The 26,896-nt window shown below is 42.9% G+C and overlaps 1 protein-coding gene across 6 annotated transcripts in view; it reads left to right on the top strand.

The window, feature by feature from the left end:
• C4H1orf226 (chromosome 4 C1orf226 homolog) overlaps positions 1–26,896 on the top strand; it is a 342,511-nt gene that overhangs the window by 220,334 nt on the left and 95,281 nt on the right. For 5 of the 6 annotated variants that reach the window (XR_002343371.1, XR_002343372.1, XR_002343370.1 and 2 more), the window contains 2 exons: positions 11,609–11,701; positions 24,010–24,083. Coding sequence is in view for 3 of the 6 variants with exons in the window: in XM_021089506.1 (XP_020945165.1) it covers positions 11,609–11,701; positions 24,010–24,083 (167 nt within the window). In the remaining 3 variants the exon portion in view is untranslated. The remainder of the gene's footprint in view (positions 1–11,608; positions 11,702–24,009; positions 24,084–26,896) is intronic. The other variant, XM_021089504.1, reaches the window with a different exon arrangement.

Raw genomic sequence — 26,896 nt, 5'->3', positions numbered from 1 at the left:
CCATGCCATGTAGAAGTTCCCCAGGCTGGGGATCAAACCTGTACAACACTAGTGACCCAGGCCACTGCAGTGACAACACAGGATCCTTAACCCACTACACCACAGGAGAACTCTGAGAATTTACTTTTAAATTTCCTGTGATCATTCAGGGACTTGCCAAGCAAGAGCATCACTGTCTTTGCAAACTGAATCTCCTTTTTTGCTAAAATAGCTACTGAGCACCTTGACTCAGTGTAACTGTAAGCATTGTGGGGACAGTGGGAAGGAGCTGGGCAGAATGAATTCTACAGAGAAGAGTGAAATGACCAGCTTCCTAAGTAGCTGTTGAGAGAGTGCATCACTAGTTAAGTTGCTTGTAGACAAGGGGGTTGAGGAATCAAGGATCCTGTATAACAAAAAAAATCCAGGGCTTCTTCAGGGAGCTAGATGTTATCATGAAACTAGATGTTATCGTGAAACTAGACAAGTAAGAGTGTGCGTGTAGGGGAATTAAGATGGCAGAATAGAAGGACTAGAGCTCACCTTCTCTCATAAAAACAGCAAAATTACAACCAAATGCTGAATAACCTTCAACCAAATAGACTGGAAACTTTAAAAAAGATATCCTACTCCAGATGACAAAGAAGAGGCCACATCAAGATGGTAGGAGGGGTGATTATGCAGTATAAGCAACCCCATACCTTCTGGGTGGGAAGCCCACAGACTGGAAAGTAACTGTATCACAGAGACTCACCTACAGGAGTGAGAGTTCTGAACCCTATGTCAGGTCCCCATGCCTGGGGATCTGTGGGAGAAAGCGCTCCCAGAGCATCTGGCATTGAAGGCCAGTGGGGATTGTGTGCAGGAGCTCCAAAGGACTGGGTGAAATAGAGCCTCCATTCTTTAAAGGCACACACAGGCTTTCATGTGCAGTGGGTCCCAGGGCAAAGCAAAGACAACATAAGAATCGGGGTCAGAACTGACTGCAGTTCTTGGAGGATCTCACTGGAAAAGAGGGGATGACTGTGGCTCGTTGTAAGGGAAGGACATTGGAGGCAAAGCTCTTGGGAATGTTCATCATTGTGTGATCCTCTAGAGGTGGCCATTTTGGGGACATCTTTCCCCACTCATCAGCATTGAGAAGCCCTGGACCAAACAATAATCCAGGTAGGATCACAGCCCCACCCATCAGAAAACAGGTTGCCTAAAAACTCTCCAGGCACATAGCCACCTCTAATCTCACCCAGAGATAAAACCCCACCCACCCGAGGGATAGGAATCAGTGGGCAGGCACCAGTCCTTCTCATCAGGGAGCCTTCAGCAAGCCCCTACACCAAATTCAGCCACAAGGGGGGCAGATATCAGAAGAGAAGCTACAACTCTATTGGCTGCAAAAAGGAGACCACATCAAAAACCTATAAAAATGAAAAGGCAGAGAACCATAACACAGATTAAGGGAGCAAGAAAAAAACACCAGAAAAACAGCTAAGTGATCTGGAGATTATCAGCCTCCAGGAAAAAGACTTTAGACTGATGATGCTGAAGATGATGCAAGACATTGGAAATAAACTGGAGGTAAAGACTGGTAATTTACAGCAAACACTGAGCAAAGAATTACATGATTTAAAACTTAAGCAAGCAGAGATGCAAAATGCGATGACTGAAATAAAAAATTCATTAGAAGCAACCAATAGCAGAATACAGGAGGCAGAAGAACGAATAAGTGAGGTGGAGGACAGACTAGTGGAAATCACTGATGTGAAACAAAAACGATTGAAAAGAAATGAAGACAGTCTCAAAGAATTCTGGGACAACATTAAATGCACCAACATCTGTATTATAGGGGTGCCAGAGAAGAGAGAGGGACAGAAAAAATATTTAAGAGATAATAGCTGAAAACTTCCCTGATATGGGAAGGAACCAATCACTCAAATTCAGGAAGCAGAATGCGTACCATATAAAATAAATGGAATTCCCATCGTGGCTCAGTGGTTAACGAAACCAACAAGGAACCATGAGGTTGTGGGTTCAATCCCTAGCCTCACTCAGTGGGTTAAGGATTGGCGTTGCCATGAGCTGTGGTGTAGGTCGCAGACACGGCTTGGATCCTGCACTGCTGTGGCTCTGGCATAGACCAGCAGCTACAGCTCCAGTTAGACCCCTAGCCTGGGAACCTCCATATGCCATGGGAGTGGCTCTAGAAAAGGCAAAAAAAATTAAATAAATAAATTAAATAAACACAAGGAGGACCACCCCGAAACACATATTAATCAAACTGATGAAAATTAAAGACGGAGGTAATATTGAAAGCAGCTAGGGAAAAGAAACATACAAGGGAACCCTGATAAAGTTATTGGCAGATTTTTCAGCAGAAACTCTGCAGGCCAGAAGGGAGTGGCATGATATATTTAAAGTGACGAAAGGAAAAAAACCTCCAACCAAGATTACTTTACCCAGCAAGGCTCTCCTTCAGATTTGAAATGGAAATCAAAAGCTTTACAGAAAAGCAGAAGCCCAGAGAATTCAGCAACACTAGACCAGCTTTAGAACAAATATTAAAGGAACTTCTCTGGGCAGAAAAGAAAAGGCCACCATTAGAAACAAAATTACCACTGGAGTTCCCACTGTGGCACAGCAGAAATGAATCTGACTAGGTACCATGAGGTTGTGGGTTCAATCCCTGGTCTTGCTCAGTGGGTTAAGGATCCGCTGTTGCCTTGAGCTGTGGCGTAGATCACAGACATGGCTTGGATCTGGGGTTGCTGGGGCTCTGGCGTAGACTGGCAGCAAAAGCTCCAATTGGACCCCTAGCCTGGGAACCTCCATATGCCACTGGTGCAGCCCTAAAAGGACAAACAAACAAAAAAGACCAAAAAAATTTTACCACAAATGACAAGGCTCACCAGTAAAGGCATATATACAGTAAAGGAGTAAAGGTAGGAACTCATCCACACACAAATATGCTACAAAAATCAGAAATCATGAGAAGAGGAGAATACAAATGCAGGACACTGGAGATGCACTTACAATTAAAGAGACTGATAACATAAAACAATCCTATATGTATATATATAGACTCCTATATCAAAACTTCAGCGTAACTGCAAACCAAAAATCTACAATTGATACACAAGAAAAACCAACTCAAATACGACACTGAAGATAGTCATCAAATCACAAGAGGAGAGACCAAGAGAAGAAGGGAAGAAAAATGAACAACAAAAACAAATCCAGAACAGTTAATAAAATGGCAATAAGAACATACATATCAATAATTACATTGAATGTAAATGGACTAAATGCCCCAACCAAAAGACATAGACTGGCTGAATGAATACAAAAATAAGATACATAGATCTGCTGTCTTCAAGAGACCCACTTCCCTTCTAGGGACACATACAAATTGAAAGTGAGAGGATGGGAGAAAATATTCCATGCAAACGGGAATCAAAAGAAAGCCAGAGTAGCAATACTCATATCAGACAAAATGACCTTAAAATAAAGAACATTATAAGAGACAAGGATATTACATGTTGATCAAAGGATCAATCCAAGAAGAAGATATAACAATTGTAAATATGTATGCACCCAATATAGGATTACCTTAATATATAAGACAACTGCTAACAAGCTTAAAAGGAGAAACTGACAATAACACAGTAATAGCGAGGGACTTTAATATCACTTACAGCAATGGACAGATCATCCAGACATAAAATCAACAAGGAAACACAGGTCCTAAATGAAGCATTAGACTACATGGACTTAATAGATATTTGCAAGACATTTCATCCAAAAGCAGCAGAATACACATTCTTCTCAAGTGCATATGGAACATTCTCTAGGGTTGATCACATTCTGGGTCACAAATGAAGCCTTGGTAACTTTAGGAAAATTGAAATCATATCAAACATCTTTTCCGACCACAACGCTATATGACTGGACATCAACAACAAGAAAACCACTGCAAAAAACATAAACACGTGGAGACTAAACAACATGCTACTGAACAACCAATGGATCACCAAAGAAATCAAAGAAATTAAAAAATAACTGGAAGCAAATGACAACAAAGCAAATGACATCTAAAACCTATGGGATGCAGTAAAAGAAGTTCTAAGAGGGAAGTTTATAGCAATACATGCCTACCTCAGGAAACAAGAGAAAAGCTCAAATAAACAACCTAACTTCTAACACAGCTAGAGAGAGAACAAACAAGACCTAAAGTTAGCAGAAGGAAAGAAATCATAAAGATCAAAGCAGAAATCAATGAAATAGAAATGAAGCAAAGCATAGAAAAGGTCAATGAAACTAAAAGCTGGTTCTTTGGAAAGATCAACAAAATTGATAAACCCTTAGCCAGAGTTATCAAGAAAAAGAGAGAGAGGACCCAAATCAATAAAATTAGAAATGAAAAAGGGGAAGTAACAATGGACATCACAGAAATACAAAGGATCATAAGAGACTACTGTATGCAACTATATGCCAAAAAATGGAAAACCTAGAAGAAATGGACAAATTCTTAGAAAAGTGCAATCTTCCAAGACTAAACCAAGATGAAATAGAAAAGATGAACAGACCAATTACAAGCACTGAAATTGAAACTGTGATTAAAATACTTCCAACAAACAAAAGTCTAGGACTAGATGGCTTCACAGGCGAATTCTATCAAACATTTAGAGAAGAGCTAACACCTATCCTTCTGAAACTATTCCAAAAAAAATTGCAGAGAAAGGGACACTCCCAGTCTCATTCTATGAGGCCAGCATCACCCTGATACCAAAGCAGACGATGATATCACAAAAAAGGAAAATTATAGGCCAAGTTCCCTGATGAACACTGATGCAAAAACCCTTAACAAAATACTAGCAAACGCATCCAACAGTACATTAAAAGGATTGTACATCACGATCAAGTGGGATTTATCCCAGGGATGCAAGGATTCTTCAATATCCACAAATCAATCATTGTGATACACCACATTAATACATATGATCCTCTCAATAGATGCAGAAAAAGCCTTTGATAAAAATCCAACAGCCACTTCTGATAAAAACCCTTCAGAAAGTAGGCATAGGGGAAACCTACCTCAACATAATTAAGGCCACAAGTGACAATCCCAGAGCTAACACCATTCTCAATGGTGAAAAGTTGAAAGAATGCCCACTGAGATCAAGCACAAGACAAGAAATGTCCGCTGTTACCACTCCTATTCACCATAGTTTTGGAAGTTCTAACCAAAGCAATCAGAGGAGTAAAAGAAATAAAAGGAATCCAAATTGGAAAGGAAGAAGTAAAATTATGATACTATACCTAGAAAATCCTAAAAATGGTACCAGAAAACTGTTAGAGATCATCAATGAATTTGACAAAGTCTCAGAATACAAAATGAATACACAGAAGTCGACTTCATTTCTATATACTTTTGGCAAAATAGAGAAATTAGGGAAACAATCCCATTTATGATCACATGAAAAAGAATAAAATACTTAGGAATAAACCTGTTTAAAGAGAGAAAAGATCTGTACTCTGAAAACTTCAAGATGCTGATGAAAGAAATCAAAGATGACACAAACAGATATAAAGACATACTGTGCTCTTGGATTGGAAGAATCAATATTATCAAAATGACTGCTCCCAAGGCAAGTCTCTACACATTCAGTGCAATCCCTATCAAATTACCAAGGACATTTTTCACAGCACTAGAAGAAAATATTTTAAAGTTTGTTTGGAAGCACGAAAGACCCAGCATAGCCAAAGACATCCTGAAAAAGAAAAATGGAGCTGGAGGAATCAGACTGCCTGACATCAGATTATACTACAAAGCTAGTCATCAAAACCATATGGTACTGGCACAAAGACAGAAATATAGATCAGTGGAACAGGATAGAAAGCCCAGAATTAAACCCATTCACCTATAGTCAACTAATGTATGACAAAGGAGGCAAGAATATTCAATGGAGAAAGGACAGCCCCTTTAATGAGTGGTACTGGGAAAACTGGATAGCCACATGGAAAAGAATGAAATTAGAACACTCCCTAACACCATACACAAAAATAAACTCCAAATGGATTAAAGACCTAGATATAAGACCAGACACTATAAAACTCTTAGAGGAAAACATAGGCCAACCACTCTCCGACATAAACGACAGCAACATCTTCTCAGATCCACCTCCTAGAGTAATGACAATAAAAACAAAAATAAACAAATGGGACTTAATTAAACTTGAAAGTTTCTGCACAGCAAAGGAAACCCTAAACAAAATGAAAAGTCAACACAGAGAATGGGAGAAAATATTTGCAAATGAATCTACTGACAAAGGATTAATCTCCAAAATTTATAAACACCTTCTGTAGCTCAATACCAAAAAACAAACAACCCCATCAAAAAATGGACAGAAGAGATAAACAGACAATTCTCCAAAGAAGACTTACAGATGGCAAAAAAACACATAAAAAGATGTTCAACATCACTCATTATTAGAGAAGCGCAAATCAAAACCACTATGAGGTACCATTTTACACTCTCCAGAATGGCCATCATCAAAAAGTCTACAAACAATAAATGCTGGAGAGAGTGTGGGGAAGAGGGAACCCTATTACACTGTTGGTGGGATTGTAAATTGATGCAACCACTGTGGAAAACAGTATGGAGATTCCTCAGAAACTAAAAATAGAACTACCATTTGATCCAGCAATCCCACTCCTGGGCATCTATTCAGAGAAAACCATGACTCGAAAAGATACATGTACCCCAGTGTTCATTGCAGCACTATATACAATAGCCAAGACTTGGAAACTACCTAAATGTCCATAGAGAGAGGAGTGGATAATGAAGATGTTGTACATATACACAATGGAATATTACTTAGTCATTAAAAGGAGAGAAATAATGGCATTTGCAGCAACATGGGTGGACCTAGAAATTATCATGCTAAGTAAAGTCAGTCAGACAGTGAGACACCAACATTGTATGCCATCACTTACATATGGAATCTAAAAACAGGAGACAATGAACTTCTTTGCAGAAAAGATACTGACTCACAGACTTTTGTAAAACATATGGTTTCCAAATGAGACAGGGTGGGGCGTGGGGGAGATGGACTGGGGGTTTGGAATGGAAATGCTATAAAATTGGGTTGTGATGATTGTTATACAACTGTAAATGTAAAAAAATTCATTAAAAAAAAGTTTGTGTGTATACAGTCCCAAACCTTCCCCCTGACTCCTATGAAAGTAATTATTACTTCTGTTTCCATAATATAGCCTCAAGCTCAGGGCTGGGCAGTCCCTTCATTAACATGCTTCCCTGTGACAGACCTCATGCTTCCCCATCTTAAATGCCAATGCTTGAGACTGGAGGCATGCAGGGTTAGGAGGTAGTTCCAGGAGTAGGGGACAAGGAAGCATTGGGACGTCAGGAGAAGCATTGGGTTCTGTCAGCAACTCTCTGACTTCCAGCCAATGTTCTTATTGACATCGCTGGTTGAGTGTTTGCTCCTGGCTCTTGCTGGATCTGGACACCTCCCTCTACCCAGCCTCCCTTTGTGGTCCTTACTGGCTGGCATAGCACACTAAGTTCCAGAGCTACTGTTCTCATCTGAAGTCCCAAGGCTCTGTGTATGAACCCCAGACACTTGGTCAGACTTTCTAGTCAGTGATTAGTGTTCCAGGGTTTGTGTTATTTTGTTCTCTAAAAAGTCAGGTCCTACAAGGCTCAAAATGTCCTTGCTGGTGGGGCCCTGGCTAGCAAAGCAAATGTATCAGGTCAGCCTGGCCACATTGGGGGAAGAGCCAGGCCTGTTGGCACAGACTCCAGAGTGGTCCTGGGCTTTTTGAGGGGCTGCCCTGAGCCGTAGACGGCAGCACCAGCAGTTATGTTTGTTCGTCAGCCCCTGGCAAAGCCTAAGACAGACTAGATTCCTATCCTGCGGAACACAGATGCTTCCTCTTAGGTCTGCCTGCCTCTTAGAGCAACACAGTCTGGGGTGGGGTGGGGGGGAAGCAGAGCTCGTCCCTGTGAACCTCTTTTCTCTCTTCTCCTGGTCATTCCCATTATCTCCTCTGTTCCAAATCCATTTTTTCTGTGCTTTCTTCTCCCAGTGAGCATGATAACATGGTTGTCAAGTGAAGTATAATTGCCATATCAACAAATGGTTTTATGATAATAAAGATTAAACCCTTTAAGACACTTGATTTCATTTCCCTAGTTTTCAACAGAACTTCAATTTGAGTGCCTAGTGTTTGGTTGGAAAGGGTTTGGGACATCTGACCAGCAGATAGGTGGAGTAGGTGCAGAGTGTATTCAACCTGAGCCCCTCTGAGCAGTGCTCACATAGTACATGCTGGCAGCTATAATTGGACCTGGATGCCTATTTCATGCCTCTCTTGACCCTCTTCATTTTGAAGCACTCCAGAGCATTCCACCAGCTGTTCTAAGGAAGAGCACCTGTATTGTTACTGTCATTGAGTTTCTAATGCAGTCATTTGGTCATGCTTTTCCATGTAGCCACTGTGCCCACACACTGTAGAAGAGCCATCTGGGAGTATCTGCACAGTGATTGGATTAGAGGCTGTTTGCCAATTGCGTTTTGAGTTCTAAAGATCAGAGTATTAAAGGCATGGTCACAGTTGTCAAAACACAAGCTATAGAAATAATTTAGGTTTCAGATAATATAGGCAAGAAGCTGGCTGGGTTTGGGTGTGGGGAATCTTGAATCTTGATTTTAAAAAGGTATCAGAGAGGATGAAACCAATAGGGCAGTGGACCAGACAAGAAGATATGGTCAGTTCATTTGTGCCATATTTTAGATTCCACGTGTAAGTGATATCCTATGATATATTTGTCTTTCTGACTTACTTCACTTAGTATGAAAATCTCTATTGCATCCATGTTGCTACACGTGGCATTATTTTCTTTTTAGTAGCTGAGTAGTATTCCATTGATATATGTGCCACATCTTCTTAATCCATTCATCTGAACATATCTATAAAATAGAAACAGACTTATAGACATATAGACTGGAATTGTGATTGCAAAAGGGAAGAGGGGAGGAAATGGGATGGACTGGGAATTTGGGGTTAGTAGATGTAAACTATTACGTTTAGAAGGGATAAGCAATCAGGTCCTACTGTACAGCACAGGGAACTATATCCAGTCTCCTGGGATAGACTCTGATGGAAGATAATATGAGAAAAAGAAATAAAAAAAATATATTGGGGAAAAAAAAAGATATGTCAGCTACAAGATTCTCTGGGATCTAGAAGACATTTAGGGTCTGCTTTAGCAGGCACTCTGCTTTCTAAAACCTAGGCTAGGAGATGACATTGTGCCTTGCAGAGGCAGGTCCTTAACATTTGCTGCTTTGACCTTGTTGCTGCAAAAAGGAAGGAGGAAGTATATAGAGCTCGTGAGAGTGCCATACGGGAAAAGAGCAAAGACAATAAAACAGGCGAGGATTGACCTGTCCAGGGCAGGTTTTATCCACTACTGGGTGTTTCTGGGACTCTTGTGCTCTTATCTCCCACCTGAGTTCATCAAAACTCACTCCTCTGCACCCCTTTGACTGGCAGGAGCATTTGTGATTCTAGTGACTTGTCCCCAAGGGAGGCTCAGCCGAAAGGTTGTGTTTATTGAAAGCCTGTGAGCAGAAGTAAACGCAGGTGTGGCCATGAAATGGAGCTGGTTCACCTCTCCCGGCAGGTGCAAGGCCAAAGGCAGCCAACTCACAGGTTATCATGCTGGCTTTCCCACTCAGAGGTCATTTCAGTTCATCTAATGCTCCACCTGAGCAGAATGCTGCTGTCAGGGGACACTGTACAGATCATAGCAATGTCCCAAAGTGCATGCCAACCATGCAACTCCAGCCTTCACCAGCTTACAGCCATTGACCTAGAGAGCAATTTATTACGTGGTGAGGTCCTCTTCTAAGCCAGTCTCTACAGCACTTCTCCTCTCATCCTGTCTGACACACTTGCTGTCCTTCACTGGGTTGTTCTTCATTGGCTTTGGGTTCCCAGACTCTGAAGCAGAGTCTGAGGTTGACATTTTCTTCTCTTTCTCCTATGTGTCTACTGCTCTTCTTTGCTCTTCTTCGAGGATTTCTGATAAAAAGGATAGCTGTTGACAGGCTAGAATGATTGGGAGGGTACGAGAAGTGACCGCCAGAGTAGGGAGTGATGTCTGTTGCCATCAGTCGCCTGGAAGCTCAGATGAGTGGTAAAACAGAACTTGCCCTGATGATGTGGAGAAAAGTATTTCACCTCAGCTAGGTCACGTCCTTATATGTAAGAAGCAGACAACCAAGGGACATAAGCACTAACTCTGTGCAGCAGAATAAGAAAATCAGCTGAAATTTCAGTAGAAGAAATAGAATATAGACAGGGTGGGAGGCTCTGGGTTCTTAAAATCAGAGTATTAAAAGTTTTGGCCAAGGGAAGCTTCTGGATTTCTGTGAGATTTGCAAAGTAGGTTATGTTTTCATCTCATTGGGGTAGATTAGGTTCGCATCTATCCACATACTAACTAGACATGGGTTTTAGATGTGCAGACAAGGAGCTGGAGGCTTTACCAGGCTTGTGTGGTGGGAAAGGGTCCTGAGTATAAAAAATTCCAGAGAAGAGAGCCTGTGGGTTGGAGTAGAGATTTTGGCCCTGGGTCTTGTGTTATTATTTTTGTAATCTGTAGTCCAGATGTTTGATTAGAGAGCTTGGCAGGTAAGTTTGCTAGGTGGTGACACCAAGATGGAGACCAGATGGAAATAGATAAGTGCCCTGAATGAAATTCAGTGAGGAAAATGTAGAATGATACCACCTTCTTGAATATCTGCACAAATCTAAGAAAAGGCTGTGAATGAGCAAATGTAGTAGATAAATATCTGGAATTGAAGATGAGGGCAAGCATCCATCAGCAGTGTAGGTTGTGGTTGAAGCAGTCCTGTTTGAGATTGCAAATAGGAATTTAGAATATAGTGTATGTAAGGTAGTGCCCTCTCTTATAGCTATCATTAGCCAGATTCTTTCTGGAATGTTCTTTAGAATATTTCCGGCGGTGGGTAGATTTGGAGACTGACCTACAGATAAAGGAATTTGGGACTGAAACTTGTCGAGAATAACTTAGATTTTATAATCATCTTGAAGTATGTAAAACCCCTTAATTTGAAGATGGGTACCAACTCTTGCTAATCTTCATCTAATCTTCATTGAGGATGAATAGAGCCTTAGCAACATTTCTGTAGACATGAGGAAAGCTTGCCTGACAATGAAAGTCATTAAAGGCTAGCATGAATTATTGAGGGAAAGGTTCTGGATTTCTCATGAGAGTTTCAAAGCAGTCTCTGTTTTATCTTGTTAAGATGGATCAGATCCATTTCCATGGTCTCACCTGAGAGCTGAATGGTGAAACCGGTGACTATTCAGAGTCCCTGTTACAATCCACATATTGCCGAGCTCCTGCCTAGAGACATCCATCTGCTTTTACATCCTCTGAGGTGCTTCATGTCCCTGGAAAGTACACCAGCTCCCCAGACCCGTCTGTGGCCCTCTTTTCTGGTCATGAGCTCGCTGGGGCCAGACAGATGCCCTGATCTAATTGGATTGTGCTTCTTTGTTCTCTTTTCCTTTGCAGTATGAGTTTAAAGCCAAGAACATCAAGAAGAAGAAAGTGAGCATTATGGTTTCAGTGGATGGAGTAAAAGTGATTCTGAAGAAGAAGAAAAAGGTAAGTGACTCTGAACCACAAACTCTGGTGAAGAGGGAAGCAAGGCAGGCAGGCTGGACTAGCTTTTCCTTCTAGGCCCCTCTCTGGACAGGTGTCCCTTGTCTGGTGAGGTGTTCTGCTGTGCCCAGCCACAGTGTTGAGAGGCTGCAGCTGGAGTAGAGAGCGAGGCAGGGGCCAAGGCCTATTTAGCAGATTGGCCTGGTCAGTCCTGGTGTCCTATGAGTGACCGGGGTCATGTCCTGTGATCCTTGCATTCAAACCCTCTCCCCCATCTGATGCTTTTACCTTTGAGTCTTGATCTTGGGGAATACTTTAAAGTGATGTTAAGTAACAGTGTTCGGTGGGGTGGATAAGAGAAGCCATCCTCAGTAGTTGTCCTCTTCTGTGGCAGGAATAACCCTTAGTTCCATCTGATGTGGCATCCAGACCCACTGTGTGTCCTCCCATTCTCCCATTGCAGTTACTGCTGCTTTCACCCATTTATTTGTGTAACTTTTTTTTTTTTTTTTTTTTTAGGGCCACACATGCGTCACATGGGAATTCCCAGGCTAGGGGTTGAATAGGAGCTGCAGCTGCTGGCCTATATCACAGCCATGGCAATGCCAGATCCTTAACCCACTGAGCAAGGCCAGGGATTGAACCTGTGTCCTTATGGATATTAGTTAGATTGGTTACTGCTGAGCCACAGTGGAACTCCCTCACCCATTTATATAAGGATCCAGCATTGTCACCGTGGTGATTTGGATCACTGCTGTGGCACGGGTTCAGTCCCTGGCCTGGGAGCCTCTATATGTCGCATGTTTGTCCAAAACAAACAAACAAACAGTCCCTGAAGACACAGGTACTGCTGCTGTTCAGTGTGCAGGAAGGCTTGGGAGATGGCCAAGGTAGGAGAAAAGGGAGGGAGGTATTGGGTCCCTCTGATGGGTGTTCCTCTGAGTTTGAGTGAGGAAAGCAAGTGAGTGTATGGTATTTAAACATTTGGTTGTTTTATTTTAATTGTATGTACTGTGGGAGAATAATGTTAACCCCCAGCAATGGCTAGATTTGCATAATGGGCAGAGGGGAGAGTATATGTGTTTCCAAAAGGAAATGGGCTTGGCTGATAGGGAATGTGGGGAGAGTCTCTTTTTGCTGTTTCTTGACCCTGCTAATGTCTCTGTTTAATACATATTAATGGCAGCAGCATTGCGTATTAATACGTAGACCTCTTGAGCTGCCTTTGGTTCCAAACCTACAATACTCTTAATTCAAATGGGACTCAAGACTGACCTTGAGTCTGGTGGTTATGGAAGGTAAAGGCAAATACATAGAAGTAGGCACATAACCTTGGATAACCCAGTGGTTGAAAGAGGTGTTGAAGGGCATCGTCTTGCCAATCCAAGGGCTTAAATCTTCTCCTCACCCTCCTTACAAAAGACATTGCCCAGAGTCCAGTGATGAGGACTCTACTACTGCTTAAGGCAGCCTATTTCTTCTCTGAACAGCTGGACATTTACTAAAGTCTCCCATATATTAATCCAAAACGTGTTCTCTTATGCTCCCTAAATATCTTTTTTATTATTTTTAAAAATTTTTTTCCACTGTACAGCGCAGGGACCAAGTTACACAGCATATATATATACTTTTTCCTCCCATTGTTGTGTTGCAATGTAAGTATCTAGACATAGTTCTCAATGCTACACAGCAGGATCTCATTGTAAATCCATTCCAAGAGCAATAGTTTGCATCCGTTAACCCCAAACTCCCAATCCCTCCCACTCCCTCCCTCTCCCCCCAGGCAACCACAAGTCTATTCTCCAAGACCATGATTTTCTTTTTCTGTGGAAATGTTCATTTGTGCTGTATATTAGATACCAAAGGTGCTTCCATAAAGTGTTTTATGGCTATGAGGTGGGAAGTATATAGGAAAGAAGTAGAATATGATATTCTCTTTATAAAGAATTACTTCCTTTTAAAATTTACAAGTAGTAGGGAATTTGTAATAGCTTATTTTTTTTGGGGAGGGGGGCTTTTTTGGTCTTTTTAGGGCCTCTCTTGCGGCATATGGAGGTTCCCAAGCTAGGGGTCTAATCGGAGCTGTAGCTGCCAGCCTACGCCAGAGCCATAGCAATGCCAGATCTGAGCTGCGTCTGCCATCTATACCACAGCTCATGGCAATGCCGGATCCTTAACCCACTGAGCGAGGCCAGGCATCGAACCCGCAACCTCATGGTTCCTGGTCGGATTCATTTCCGCTGCGCCATGACGGGAACTCCAATAGCTTATTAAATATCCTTGACTTTACAAACCTCCAATGTGGGGACCACAGACCCCATCTTGTTCTTATCTTGAGGATATCTTTTTTACCCCTTCTGTCCCCTCCCACCACCTGGATGCACACAGGTTAGCCACAGGACAGCCTTTAGAATATTGTCCTTTCTGGAGTTCCCGAGAAGGAAAGTTGCTAAAGTGGGCCGAGGCCTATCAGGTAGGTGAGATCCCTGTGCCCTGTTAAAGGAATTATGGGTGATGACACTGAATTTAAAAACAAGAGAGATCCTCAGGAAAAATGGGCCAGTGTACCCAAGCTCATGATTTAGGGAGCCAGGCTGAATCCCAGCTTGGCTGCTGTCACATGTGTGAGATAGCTTCACTCTGTCCTTCATGTGAGGGGAGACTAGTGGCTTAGAGCCCTCACGTGCCAACAGATGAAACGATAGCTGTTTTGTGGAAACTCTCCAAGTTCCAAGATGCTTTCAAAACACGCACTATCATCTGTCTCCTCATCAGGCTTGCTAGGAAGGTCTTGTGGACATTTCACTTGGTCAGTGTCCGTGGCACCCAGTCACCTCAGGAAACAAGCCACACAGGCAATTTCCTCACTGAGCTGCTCCCTCGCCAGGGGCTGAGCTGTCAGCCTTTCAGAGTCTGAAACGCGGACTCATCAGTTTTGAACGTAAGGACCTTAGGATGCTAACTCACACTGACAAAGCTCAAAGGAGGCTGATGTATAAACTAGAACACTGGGTCCTGTATGCCCACTGAGCCATTGAACAGGTATTCAGGTTAGCCTGACAGGCACGTTTTCTTCTGTCAGAGGCAAGCGATGTGAGAAGGCAGGTTATTAGAGGCTTGTTCCATAAGCACAGAAATGGAGCAGTCAGCTAATCTTGTGACAGGAATGTTTCCTGGCCTCTGGCTGCACAGTAAATGGGTCCACTGGATGTTCACAGTGGCCTGGTTGGGAACATGCTATTCCTAGAGTCTGTTCCACAGATGCTGTCAGGGTTTGCCTTCGCGACTCTGACGTCTGTGCTCTCATGGATGACAATCTCAGCATCTCCCCCGCTCCCCCAAAGCACATACACATCTGACCGATACAATCTTTGTTTACTTTCAGTTAGGTTACATTTCAAGGCCTACTGTCCCAGGGCCCATTCTGTGCCTTTCACATTCCTCTGAGCTGATCCATTGTGGGGTGACTTCCGAGTTTTGCCCTTGGAGGACAATCTTATTTCCCATCTCACCCTGTCCCTCCCATATCCTGGCCCAAATGCGATGTCATCTTCACCCTGCATGTGAAAAACTGGGGCTAGAGAATCTGAGTGTTTCGCTCAAGATTACACAAGACGTAGGGACAACTGTGCGATGTGGAGGCACTTGGCAGAGAAGCCAGTGAATGAAAACTGAGCTGGAAAAGCATCTCCCCCAGAGAGTCCCTGGGCCCTTGTGCCTCACTTTGAAACTCCATCCCCGGGAATCTCTAGTGTGGGCTCACCATCCAGCTGGCCCGGAGGAGAGGCCATCTAACAGATCTTTGCTCAATGTGATTCTTCTGATGCCAGGCTTGGGAAAGGGGAGCCTCCCGTCTTGTTTTCTCCACCCCCGCCCAGTGGTATCCGTTTCAGGCCATGGTTGTGATTTGGATAATGCCTTTAATCACAGGATTCATTTTACACTGCTTCTGACAGATGAATGCACATGAACAGCAATCAGCCTCTTTTGTCATCTTTTTCCCATGTGACTGTCCTCTGGTATCTGAGTGTGCTGCTGCCACCTGGGTATGTGTCTGTCTCTCTCTGGGTATAGGATTGAGAAAGGCTGAGGGTGGACGTGCCACACTTGTCTCCAAGGAAATGGAACAGTTTGGTAGATTTCAGTGATGGTCGTCCTGATCTGGTTAAGAATTAGAGCTCTTGCCAAGTAGCCGTAAGTGTAGAAGGAGACTGATATTCTACCATAGGCACCATATGGTATAGCCCAACAGTCAGTGCCTGTGCTGCATTAATCAATAAAAATATTGACTAGTCCTCTTCTTCTGCAAACCACATGTTGATTTTTACTGGATCAGTGCGGCATGCTGGAAGGAGCCCTCAGCTGAAAGATAAAGACCTGGCATCTAGTCCTGGTTCTTCCCTTCCTGGCTGGGTGGATCTAAGCAAGTTATTTTGCTTCTCTGAGCTTCCACTGTAAAATGAAGATTTGGGTTAGTGATGGCTTTAACCTCTTCAGCTCAGTTTTTCTGCAGCAGTTCTAGAACCCTACTTTTCAGTGCTTGTGTGTGTATGCACAGGTCACCTGTACTTACTTGTTCAGGTCTTTGAGAACCTTCTGGGCTATAGAGAAAGCAGACCCCAGAGCCAAGGGGGTTTGTGCATTTCTGCCCCCTGAACTTCCAGGGCAGAATGGGACCCTCAGAGGTCAAACACGTCCCAAAGCAGCCATAGAGTTGCTTTTCTCTCCCTAGCCTTTTGGTGACTGGTGAATGGAGGTATGCGTTCTGCATGGGGGGAGAAGCAGATTTACAGGGACTCCCTGCTCTCCAGAGAACGTCTTAAGGGTGGGGACCATCTCTATAAGCTCAGCTCTTGCTTGGACACTGGCCCATGTAGTGTGTTTTCAGTGATTGTGGCTGTTGGCTAGCTGGGTGAATGAACATGATTTGTGTATGACGGTGCCATTAAATCAGGAAGAGCTAAGTACTTAGGCAGTTGGATCAAATAAATTCTTATTTGTTACTTTGGGGTGTCATATTCTCCTCCCTCTTTTTCCTTCTGTCCATCTTCCCACTTAAAATAACAAGGAAGAGAGCCTTCCCAAGCATAAAAGGCCTCAGTGGAAATTGCTCATTTCAGTAGTATTATGAGTATTGGTGAGTGACTTTGATCTTGAGGTACTTTATTCTAGTGCAGGCTGTTGCCAGATATGTTGTGATCATCTCTTATTGACATGTAAAAATGCCAAAAACATCTTTTTGGTTATATTAACAAGTGTCTAAAATGCTGTCATCTTGAACTGATGCCAACAGATAAGGAATCTCAAATTCCTTATGAATCTTAGGTTGTATTTGTGGTGTGAACCCAGCCACTCAGAGAATTGGCTTTGCTTTGTTGTTTCTCAATCCGTGTATTTTCCTCAACTCCCAACTAGGCCTAAGTAATTACCTTTTCTGTGTGTGTAATAATGATTATTTATTATAATACTGGGATCACACTCTAGCGCCATTTACCATAAGGAGTAGACTTCTGAATAAGGAAGATTAGTCTTTAACTTCATCCAAAGGATTTTTCTACAAAAGGACCAAAAGGGCCCCTGTTTCATGAGATTTCTTGTATATATCAGTGACTTTGTTGGGATCCCCTAAAGCATCCTTCTAGAAAGGCTCCACTGTTCTCATTAACATATATTTATTGTGTGTCTCTCATGTTCAAGGAACTGGGTAGAGTATATAGAGGTATTAGACATGAGTGTTTTCCAGCAAAGTTAATGATTTTTCATGGCACTATATGCCTACATAGGTCTATCATAGCGCCTTTAAAAATTGCATTGTAGTTTATTTGTCCCTTTCCCCTGTAGGCTGTGAACCTTTGGGGCAGGGGCCATGTCTTCTCTACGATTCTACTTCATCTGTTGAGGAAGGTAGAAGACCAGTGGGAGCAAGCTGATGACTGTAATTGCATGCTAAGATGATAATGAGAACAGCTAACAATAATAGCTAACGCTGATGTTGAGCCCCTACCATTTGCCAGGCCTTGTTTGATGCAGTGTGTACTTGCTAGGTCCTCACAATCATCCTGTGAGGTAGGTACCATTCTTATGCTTGGTTTGCAAAAGAAGATTGAGCAACTTGCCTAAGACTTCACATCCCATCAGCGGTGAAGTTGAGGTTTGAACTAGATCTGTCTTTCTCAAATCCCAAGTGGGTTCTTCCCATTACCATGTTGCTGTGTATGTACTGATCTCTTCAGACGCCTTTAGTGAAAAACTACACTGTAGGAAATGTCTAATTAATGAAGCCAGGGTCTTTAACTTCTAGCCTGTACCCTGTCACTAGGCTATCGTATCGCATGGAAACTAGTTTCCTGTGCAAAGAGTGATGTTAGTTCCTATGGAAACACACAACTCAGATAGATTTGAATAAGAAGGGGAGGCATTTAGAAATATAGAACCATAATCTGGAAGAGCTTTAGAAATTATTGATAGAGTCTGATGCCCTAATTGATTAGATGTGGTAACAGAGGACAAGAGAGGCCTAGTGAATGGTCCTGAGGTCACCCAGGTTAGTTATAGTGCCAGGACTAAAGTTAGTCCAGTCTTCTTTCTACTGTATTTTCTGCTAGCTTTAAAACAGGTGTATTAGGAATTTTGTGATTGTGAGAACTTGTTAGTGCCTCGGTTTTGACATGTGTCTTCTATATCTATAGGTTCTTTCTCAAGATGGGTGATAGCTCTATTTTCAGACTAATCCTATTCTGCCTGGAGGCATGCAGAACTTGCAGAGCTATTCATGTGGCCTTTGCAAGGTGTTTTCTTTTTAATTTATATTATTTTTTGAGAGGTCACCATTGCTTTCAGGAGCTTGAATAATGGTAACACTAACAGACTTTGTTTTGTGCCTACCGATAACTTCCAGTAGAGGTTGGAAATAAATGGAAGTACAAATTCTTCCTCCACTACTGGGTTCCTAGGGAAGCCCTCAAAGATGCCATATCCATTTCTGGGTTCCAAAAGGAGGCAGGACCTCTGTGAAAATTATCCTTGACTCTGTTTTCTGTTCTTGGCACTATTCCAAACAGACATACCTCTGAACCACTTCCTACAAAATTTTCGCTGCCAGGATATTTTGGAATAACAAAACAGCTGTGACTTTCCATGGAGGACTGGACATTTGCACTGATTAGATAAAGAGAAGGCTCTATAGTCAAGGATGTGCTTACCTCACTCGGTGGTCTTACAAAAGCCTACACCGCAAGGTTGTTACCCTTTCCCTCTGTTGAAGGTGAAAGCTTCTGGGCAGTAGAGGGTGAAAACCTTTGATTTCATCACTTGGAGTAGCAAAGAGAATGTGGGGTCTAGAGATACGACAAGTTGGATTTTAATTACCAGTGGACTACATGGCCTTGGCTGGTGTGCATGTGGGTGTGGGGGGTATAAGTTAACTTCCTAAGCCTCAGCGCTTATCTTTAAAGTTGAGATCAATTTTCATCATGCAAAGGAAGCAATATATAAACATTCTTAAATGGAAGAAAGGACCCCCCCCCATATCAACTGGGAAATTTCCTATGAGAATAAAAAGTGAAGCAGCTAAAAACGACTTTCCTGAATCTTTTCTTTTTTTGCTTTCTCACTTTGTGTTATTCTCAGTCTTCCAAAAAGCAAATGCCAAGATGGGATTAAATGCCTGTGGGAGCAAGTAGGGAGGCATCTGGGAAAGGCTGAGAAAGCGTCAGATTTCCGTGTGGGTCTGACTCCATATGAAGGAGTGAGGAGGGAAGGAAGGTTGATAGGCTGGATGGAAGTCTCTTAGACGATGGTATGGTCCGAGGACGGTTTGGCAGGGCCGTCGGGAAGTTCTGAAACCCATCTGTCAGAGGGTCACTGTGTCTCCTAGGAGTGGGCTTCCACAGGATCCTTGCACACTGATCATTGCCTGGACACCACCCATGGGGAGCAGGTTCTGTGTGTACTAATGATGAATTTCAGAATGCAGCAGCTGGAGTTCCCATCGTGGTGCAGTGGAAACGAATCTGACCAGGAACCATGAGGTTTTCAGCTCGATCCCTGGCCTTGCTCAGTTGGTTAAGGACCCGACGTTGCCATGAGCTGTGGTGTAGGTCACAGACACGGCTTGGATCTGGCGTGGCTGTGGCTGTGGCTGTGTGTCACCTGTAGCTCCAGTTAGACCCTTAGCCTGGGAACCTCCATAGGCCGTAGGTGCAGCCCTGAAAAGCAAAAAAACAAAAACAAAACTATAATGCAGCAACTGGGATCCTTGATTAGTTAAACTTCATATAATTGGAGGGTTGTAGGGCACATTCTTATGACAGTATCTTCCTTCTCCAGAAATTTTTTTTGTGGGTGGTATTTTAAAATGTTTAAAAATTAAAATATAGTTGATTTATAATGTTGTGTCAATTTCTGCTGTACAGCACAGTGATCCAGTCATGCATACACACACACACATACATTCTTAAGTTTATTTATAAGCAGATCACTTCACTATTGACAGTACATGAGCATAGATATTCTACAGTTTTTGTGATAGAAACAATAACTCCACAGTGGGATTTTGGAAAACAAAAGCCAGTTCTGAAGTATTCACAGATGTTAAAATAGAACTTTATACTCGTGGGATGATAATAATAATACACAGAACAATTTGGTTAAATTATCTATAAAACTATAGACTCTGACAATGTACAATTACGGGAAAACATTTTCTCATTTAGAAGGTAAGACAGTGAAATCATACCAGAAATAAAATAGGGATGATGACAACCACAATAATTAAAAGCAAAGAAGTTTTCTTCTTTGCCTCTTACAGATAAACTATTCATATAAGTAAGGACACAACCCTCTAAAACAGAAAAATATTTATATAACTATCTGCCAATTAAGAAAATAGCAAAACTAAAAACTCAATTCTCAATCATTAACAGTATCCTTTAAAAAATTAAAATTGAGCTTTCTGTTAGAAGTAACAAAACAGACATGTCCCTCTATGTATGTGAAATTCTTGTACCTTTCTCAAGAAATGCATCAAAGTAATTCCACACATACAAACCCAGTTGTACACACACACACACACACACAGCCCTTTGTTCATGCACCCCAGGCTGTAGTTATCTAGTTGAGCTTCCTCATAAACAATGCCCCAACCTCACAGGGTGAGGCCCCTGGGGTGACTCTGTTGTAGCGATGGGGGAACCCTGGTTTCCTCTTGCTCAGAATTCTTCAGGCTGCATGGTCACACCAAGAGAAAATTGCCTCAGAATTTTGATAAGCCAGTGTATGAAGCACAGCCTTCCTTCTGGTTAAGCTACTCTATCTCATGACTTTAGTTACCTTAGAGTAAGGAATTCATTTTAAAAAGAAGAAAAAGAGGGAAGGTAGGGGAGACTGCTGGGGTGGGAAAAGGCATAGAGACAGGTTAATAAAATTCAGAGGCCTCTTAAAAGGCACACCAATGGCACGAGTGTCCTTGTTAGGTACTGGAGGGACAAAAAGGGAGAGAACGGAGTTGTACCCCAGCTCTGTGTATGTATGTGCCAGCTGCTCTCGAGGGTATTGGTAGGCTCCACTAGATACTCTCTCCACTCACATTTTTGCTCCCACTCCTTTATGTTTGCAGAGCTGGTAAGGAGGTAAATCGTGTCTCCCTGGGGCTTGCTGATCAGTCTCAGCGCTGTTACTGCTTGTGGTACCAGTGAGGCCCTGCATGAGCCTGGGCTCCAGGCTGAAGGAGCTGGAAGACCAGCCCCACTCAGTTCTGCTGGTCCTCCCGGGCTCTTTGCAGGATGGATGGCTGTGAAGGGTGCCCTTCCCTCAGAAGTACTCAGAGAGGTGCTGATGGCTTCAGAGATGCACCCCCTTCTTTTCGTCTCCTCTTCTCCCCTTCTCCTTTACACCCCCATTGGGACTTGAAATGTCCTCGTTTTCTGGCATATCTTGATGCCCACAGCTCCTTAAGGACAGTGGGTAGCAAAACTTGAAAATTTCCTCACATAGCTCCCAAGACTCCAAGCCCTTATTATTGCCTCATTATTCTTTCCTTTTGATGAATATATCAGTTGCATTCCTTAGACTTGCAAGGAAGAGCCTTTGACCACAGAGGCTTCTTCCAGGCAAGGAGGAAACATGGGTTGGCAGGCAATCCTTTCTCTTCCTCAGCAGTGCAGTCTGTTTGAGTGGAAAGACGTGCAGCTGGTCACAATACCCCTATGGTATTGGGAGCTCAGCCTGGACTCCATCTAGGACTTGATGGTCTCCAAAGAGAGAATTTGATTGGGTGAGACTGAGTCTTTTGATCATGGAGCTGGGCAGGTCTGTGACCACCTCTCCGTGACACTTGACCATCCTCCTGTGCAGTCAGGTGCTGATCCTGAGCCCAGTCAGTCATGGCTGATTAGGAAGGATGGTTCATCAGATGCACACACCATAAGCCAAGTCACCCATACTCAGAACCCTCTTTGGGGCTGCTTTCCTTAGAGAGGGGTCATGGGGGTGCCTGCTGCTTGGAAATTTATGGCCTTTTTGATGCATCGAGTTATGTACTCTTCTATTAACTTTGAAAATTACAGCAAAGCAGCAAGGACTCTTATGAGCAGACTTTTCTGATAGTAAGAACATGAGAAATCTGTGACTCCATTCCCTCAGGAGTAGAGCAGCCTCTGCAGTTACCCCTCCAGGTGTTTAATGCACAGTGGCTGTTTATTGATTAACACCGATGGTGGCCCTGGCCAGGGACCGTGTTTAATAAGCTCACCATCCATTGACTATCTTTCCAATGTCAGGAGAGCCTCCCTGTGCCAAGCCTGGGACTCCAGAGGAGTATGCTGTGCATGAATGAGATCCTCATGTTGGACACCTTTGCTTTGGTGTCCAATAGTGGCTCTCATTCCTGGGGTCACATCTCAATCACCTAAAATGTTTATTAAAGCTGCAGATTACTGGGCCTCACGGGAGCTTCGACCCCTTGTATGCACGACTCCAAAGAGTTGGAGCTCCGGCGTCTGGAGTTTTTAAAAAACATTGAAACCAGACTGTCACTTGGGGGATGAGTACATTTTCCCCTATTCTTCCTGCTAAAGTACAACTGAAAATCCTGGACTTCATCCGTAAGACATAGGATTCTGAAAGGTGGAGAGAAGGCAGGCTGACTGGGGCTGCAAGGAATTACACCATAGTAAGTTCCCTGAGGTTAGTTTTTACCTCCTATATCCCAGACTTGGAACTAAAGAATCCTGAGACTCATATGGTACTGGGAAGGGACACAGAGCCCCAATAAAGGCCTGCTCTCTCTCTAGCTGGAGGAGGAGGGGAGGGGCTGGCCAACCAAGCAAGGCAAAAAACTTGTAGACAGCAGCCACTCCCTTCCAGCCAGACAGTGCAGGAAAACTGGTCCCCCACCACCAGGCCAGCCAAGGCTGTGAGGGAGAAGCTTAGACTCCTCGCCTTGCCCAGCTGTTTTAAGGGGCCCCAGCCTCCCCATCCAGGTGGTGTCAGAGAAGGCTGAGGAGAGCGTGGGGACTTTCAGCCCTGCCAGGTGGCAATGAGCCCCCTCCCCCTTCTCTTATGTGGGGAGCTGAGTGTGTCCTTCCCCAGTTGTCCTGAATAGCCCTGCCCCTGTGACCATGGTCAGCGAAGATGGAGCCAAATTCTCTGTCCCTCACCTGCCATGGGACCTGAGGGCCTGTGGTGGCTGCTTCCCCACTGTGTTGGGATGCTACTGACCTCATGAAGCATCTAGGGTCTCCAGTTCTGCCCTAGAGTCCTCTCCCCCACCTTTATCCCCAGTCCATCCTCATCCCCAGCTGCAGAGGGGTCCATCTCCTTTGTGTTCACAGAACATTAGTTTCACAGCCAGATAAGTATCCTCTGGTGGGTAACTAGTTAGCTTACCAGGCTTGTGTTTAGCTTCTCCCTACCTCCTTTAAGGGAGGGAGAGTGGGGTCCACATTTCATGTGTGTTTGACGGCATCATTCAGTCTCTATGACCCCTTCTCCCTTTTGTTCGCCTTGCTTCTCCTCTGGAGTAATGTATGATCTTTTTTTTTCCCTTGGTGATTTCTCTGCGCAAGCATGGCTTAGATTGTAGTCCCCGAACCCCCTGGGCTCCTGCTTACCCTCTGTGCCCTTGAGAGAGGCTCTCTTAAAGTGCTTGAAGGAAAATAATTAGACCAGACACTTGACATTTTCCACTTGTCCGTCTGCAGGCCCCTTAGAGAGAACAAGGCCAGCAAATGCATGTGTTTGCATAAGCATTAGTAGCTCAATGTGTTCCCTGGTTCTGTAGCTGAGGACAAGCCTAACTTATTCATTTATAGCTTCTTTTATTGCAGAAAAAGGAGTGGACATGGGATGAGAGCAAGATGCTGGTGATGCAGGATCCTATCTACAGGTAAGAGCCCAGTCCCCAGGGTCCACCTGTCATCATTTCCTGGAGTTGTCAGGTGGGTTGGTGGGCCCAGACAAATTCAAATAAATGTCTACTGCTTTTCCCTCCTGAGACCTGTTGTTTCTGTAGGTGTAAGTATAAGAAGCAAATCAACCTAACTTTTAAGATTGAGAGGAAAATTCTTCTCATGCTCAGTTGCACTATGCAGGATCTCTGCTTGGTATTTAATCCAAACCTTTTTAGTTGTCATTTGAGACCTTTTCATTTCAGACTGGTTTTATTTTAACTGAAATTTTGCAATTGAATATGTGTTGATAAAAATGAGAGAACTGGGTTTTTCCATCACTCCATGCTTATTATTTCCCACAGTTATCTGTTCCACCTTTCTGCCCTGTCAGAAACCAAGCATAGATAACCATATAAATTGGTTTCACAGTGAGACTGGTATGATTCCTATAGAGATTAGATGACTGCCATCCACGTGTCCTCTCTGGGCAGAGGAATATCTGAGAGCGATACAGACACATAGACAGGGCCCTCCTGGGACCTATGGCAGAATCTCGACACATCAGTGTCATTCTTCTGTCCTGGATTTCTGCTGACCAAGCCCTACCCCACCCCTTCCTCCTTCCTGTTTTCTTCCCTGGGGAGGCGGGTGGTGGTGATGGGTATCAGCTATTCCTTTGGGATGTAGGGAACCTAGGTATTTAAGCTTTGATTTTTGTTTTCTCTCAAATTACTTGCCTTGGTTGGCAAAGGGAGTAAAGGTTTGAACTCAGCTGAGAAGTTGGCATCATGTTGGCCCTGCCTTCTACATCAACACATAAATAAATGCCCACAAAATGGAATTTCCATTCATTCCAGCAAGCATATGTGTCTAAAACACTCATCCCAGGTACTGTGCTAGGCAATTTAGTAGATTACTAAAATGAGTAAGTTGCAGTTCCATAGTTCTCAGGAAGTTTTAGTTTAGTAGAGACATGGGATCCTGAACAAATCACTGTGGTACAAGACAGCGTGTCAGACAACATTTCTTCCTGTGTTCCTCCTGAATTGGTGTTTTGCTGAAATAATTACGATAGTCTATTTCTGCTACTTAAACATGTGTCTGTCTTTTGCCTGGACTATAAGGCTCTTGCCAGTGAGGACCTCACATTTGTATTTCTAGCACCAAGCTGTGTCTTGACCTCTGTGAGGCATTGAATAAAAGTGTGACGGGTGGATGGATAAATGTACTGAATTCATATCTGAAAATTAACGTGTTATGGTGATTCACAGGAGGGAATAGTCACTTTCTATTTGAATGATAAGGCAAGGCTTCAAGAAACAAGGTGTGTCAGAACTGGGCTTGAAGGAGGTGAATGGACCAACATTCTATCATTTACACTTTGTAAAAGGAAGTTTCTTGGGGTTTGAGGAGAGGTTTTTTGTTTTTTTTAAGCAGAGACATCATATACATACAAAAGTGACCTCTGTGTGGCTCAGTGGATGCTGGCCAAGAACTTTGATCTTACCTTTTCCTGATTGAAGTAAAGGACTTTTCCAAAGTTTTAAAATATCCAATATATCCCAAATAAACTATTGTTGTTATTCATTTTGATAATAGCTCTATCAAGATTTGATTGACATTCAAAATTTGAGCATATTTAAAGTGAATAATTAGATAGTTTTAACACGTGTACACTTCTAAAACCATCACCTCAGTCAGGATAATGAGCATATGTCGCTCCTCCTTCCCCCACAAAGTTTCCTTGTGTCCTGTTGTAATCTTTCCTTCTCATCACTCTCTGCTGCCTCTCCCTTCTGCCCCACCCTCCATCCCCAGGCAACTACGGATCACCCTTCTGTTATTACAGATGAGTTTGTGTTTTCTTGAGTTTTGTATAAATGGAATCATAACAGTATATAGCATACATATATACAGTGTTACCCCCTCTCTTTTGGCCTGGCTTCTCTCATTTAGCATGGTTATTTCAAGAGGCATTCCTTGCCATCGCCTGTATCAGAAGCTTATATCCCTTTTCATTACTAAGTTGTATTCCATTGTATGAGTGTAACACAATTTGCTTAGCCATTCACATGTTGATGGACCTGTTGGTGGTGTCCCGTTTTTGACTATCACAAGGAACATTTCTATGACTGTTCATGTACAAGTCTTTGTATAGACATATGCTTTTATTTTTCTGTATTTTTATTTTTCTCCTGGAAAATACCCAGGGGTAGGAGGCCTGATTATATGGTAGGTATATGTCGAACTTTTTATGAAACTTGCCAATGTAATTTTACCACTAGTGGTGTTCGAGAGCCCCAGTTCTTTCACACCTTTGCCAGCATCTGGCATCATCAGTCTTTTTATTTTTAGCCCTGCAAATAGGTGTGAATTAGTATTTCATTGTAGTTTTAATTAGCATTTTCCTTGTGAGTAATGATGTTGAGCATCTTTTCATCTTAGGTGCCATTCGTATCGTTTGTGAAGCATCTGTTCAAATCTTTTCGCTCATTTTTAATTGTGGCTTTTTGTTTTTATTTAATTTTGAGGGTTCCTGGTAAATTCCAGATACATATCCTATATCAGATATATGATTTGCAAATATTTTCTCTAAGTCTGGCTTGTCTTTTCTCTTAAAGTATCTTTTGAAGTAGTTCAAACTGTAAATTTTAAAAATTTGTTTGTGCTTTTGGTGTCATACCTAAGAAAATCTTTGCCCACCTCAAGGTCACATAGATTTTCTTCTGTGTTCTCTTCTGGAAACTTTATAGTTTTAGGATTTACATTTAGGCGTATGATCTGTTTGGCTTCAGTTTTTATATGTTGT

Source organism: Sus scrofa, chromosome 4 (assembly GCF_000003025.6).
Source record: "Sus scrofa isolate TJ Tabasco breed Duroc chromosome 4, Sscrofa11.1, whole genome shotgun sequence".
In the NCBI taxonomy this organism is placed as follows: domain Eukaryota; kingdom Metazoa; phylum Chordata; class Mammalia; order Artiodactyla; family Suidae; genus Sus; species Sus scrofa.
This window is presented reverse-complemented; position numbering and strand designations above follow the sequence as displayed.